This window comes from Ranitomeya imitator, chromosome 10, assembly GCF_032444005.1.
Source record: "Ranitomeya imitator isolate aRanImi1 chromosome 10, aRanImi1.pri, whole genome shotgun sequence".
Taxonomy (NCBI): Eukaryota; Metazoa; Chordata; class Amphibia; order Anura; family Dendrobatidae; genus Ranitomeya; species Ranitomeya imitator.
The window spans coordinates 110,331,297-110,334,152 of record NC_091291.1 but is presented as its reverse complement, the minus strand read 5'-3'; the positions used below and the strand labels follow the sequence as shown (position 1 = coordinate 110,334,152).

General features: G+C 40.1%; 1 protein-coding gene across 1 annotated transcript; it reads right to left on the bottom strand.

The window, feature by feature from the left end:
- Nucleotides 1-280: 280 nt before the first annotated feature.
- Nucleotides 281-1,216, bottom strand: LOC138652237 (olfactory receptor 5G29-like). Its single transcript, XM_069743005.1, has one exon. It carries the CDS (start codon nt 1,214-1,216, stop codon nt 281-283), a length of 936 nt encoding a protein of 311 aa, XP_069599106.1.
- Between the last annotated feature and the right edge of the window lie 1,640 nt (nt 1,217-2,856).

Genomic DNA, 2,856 nt, shown 5'->3' with positions numbered 1-2,856 from the left:
AAATAATGGAGGGAGAAAGACAAAAGTAGAGAAATAAAGAATGAGAGAGCGCGACTGCAGAGTAAGGAAATACAAAGTAAAAATAGCTTTAACTAATTTATAAATGTATTAGTCCTAAAAATATATTTTCATTATTTGATTTGATCTCTACAGTCACGTCCAAATCATTTAAGATTTTTCCTTTAGAAATTAGACTAAATTACAATCTGTGCACCTAACAACATATTATATTGTATATGCTGAACATAAAATGGAAAAATTAAAAATTACAGGAAATAATTTATGAGAATTTTATCTTCTGTAAAAATATATTTTTGATACTTGATATGACCTCTTTGTTTCGTAGGCTGTATATAAAAGGGTTTAAGAGAGGAGCAATAACAGTGTACATTAAAGAGACCATGCTGTTCTGTCCAATTCTATATTTTGACCTGGGGCTAAAGTACATAAAAATTGTTGAACCATAAAATATTGTAACAACTATTAAATGAGAGGAGCAGGTTGCAAAAGTTTTTTTCTTGCTGGATGTGGAACGAAGTTTTAGAATTTTTGAAATTATCTCCACATAGGAAATTATTGTTACTATGAATGAACCAATTACAAGACAGCCGCCAATCAGAAATATCACAAGTTCATTAACCCAAATGTCCTGGCAGGAGAGTTCTAGGACGGGTGGCACATCGCAAAAGAAATGGTCTATCTCTTTTGATCCACAGAACGGTGATGAAAAAGTGAATGTTGTGTGAATTAGAGAATTCACTGCACTAATGACGTATGATCCCACTATGTGCTGGATACAGACCACTTCACTCATAATCACAGTATACAACAGAGGGTGACATATGGCGTTATAGCGGTCATAAGCCATGGCTCCCAGCATACAGCATTCTGTTCCACCCAACAGCAAGAAACAATACATCTGTATAGCACAGCCAGAGAAGGAGATGGCGTTACATTCTGGCCATAGACTGGACAACATCTTCGGGACGGTACACGAAACATATATTATTTCCAAGAGAGAAAAGTTAGCAAGAAAAAAATACATTGGAGTGCGGAGGCTCGGACTAAGCTTGTACGCAAGGATTATAGATAGGTTCCCACACACAGTGATGATGTATGTACATAAAAAGATCGGAAAAAGGAAGACTTGATTCTCGATAACTCCAGAAAATCCCAGAAGAATAAATTCTGTTACCATTGTGTGATTGGTTTTCATTTCATCTGATTTTCTAGAACATAAACAAAAATAATGAAATAAAAAATATGCAACAAATCTGCTAGGTTTTTTTTAACGCATAATACAATATAATATGAGCAATCAAGGTGGCAAAACGTTTTTGGTACATAAGCTACTGTTTGACGAGTATTGCTCTCGTAGATTATGTATTTCAACAAATTGCTGGGAAAGGAAATTGTTGTGCCTGTCCATCAGGGCTCATTCAGATGTCTGATTTTCACATGTGAGTGCTAGGTGTGTTTTTTCCTCAGTGTTGATGATAATCAGATTGTGCATATATGCAAGTGTGCAACTGCAATGGACATGTAGGATGAGTTACAGAAAGTGCATAAAAGATGAAATCTTAGCAATAAGCTTTATCTCATGAGAAAGCTGTATCAGCCTAAGCTAAGTGATGGAAAGAATATGCAGGTCTATATCAGAAATCCCCTAGAGATTGTGGAGCGTCTGAGGCGTATTAGAGAAGAAATTAAAGATTTTCATGTTGCTACACTTCCATTAAGTGGTCTTCCTGAGAGTTATGACACACTTGTGACTGCACTAGATGCATGGCCAGATGATGAGCTGACACTAGAGTATGTTAAAGGCAAACTGATGGATGAAGGATTTAAAAGATCTCAAGCTGATCCATGTTTGTATACGAAGAATGTAACGAATGAGGGGATGTATGTTCTTCTATATGTAGATGATGCAATCATGTCTCATCAAGATGAAAAAGAAATTGCAAAGCTAGGTAATATTCTCCACCAGCTCTTTGAGACTGAGGATATTGGAACTGTGACATATGGAAGGCTGCAGTAGCACCGTGCGCAGTGAAGAGGCAGTGACCCACAAAGTTCAAACACAAAAGTCTCTTTAAAGTGTTACTTCACACACAACAGTACATAGTATTTTATAGTACTTGTCATCAAAGTTTAATACACACAGTTGCATTTCGTCTCAGTGCCCATTTCATAGCACTGCACATCATATTCCTTTTAGATTGCAGTCCCTAAACAGGCCAGACTTCCCTTTGTCCAGTTTCCCTGGGCGACCGCACGTCATATTAAAATCCCCAAACACAGCTTTACATGTTGCTGACACAACACATGCTAGTCCTCTTCTGACTAGTTCCCGTGGGAGTTCTGCACCGCTGTATCACAGTCTCTTTACTTACACAGCCGTACACAGCCCAGGATATCCTCCAGATAGCACCCGGGCACCATATCGACCTGTTTGAAATCGTTACACATGCCAGTCCTCTTTTGGGCACAAGGACATCCACCGCCTTTATACCTCCGGGCAGAGGACTGTCCACATCTGACTCTTTCGGGCACAGGACATCCACCTCCGGGTCACCTCCGGGCACAGGACTGTCCACATCTGAGACCAGTTACAATGGACAACTTGCATCGCTGTGTATGCTGCGGGTACCAGGTTATTCAGCTGCCATAGCTCCTGGCTCCACTGGCCTGTGCCTCATTGCACTCAGCCAGTGCTCTGCACACCAGCACACACCAGTCTGACACAGAGGTTGCCCTGACACCTGCCGCACCCATACCCCTTACTGCAGGGTTTTTAACAAACAAACCTGTGGCTTTCAGCCACATGGAAAACCCAGACCGGAAATCCGTGACTGC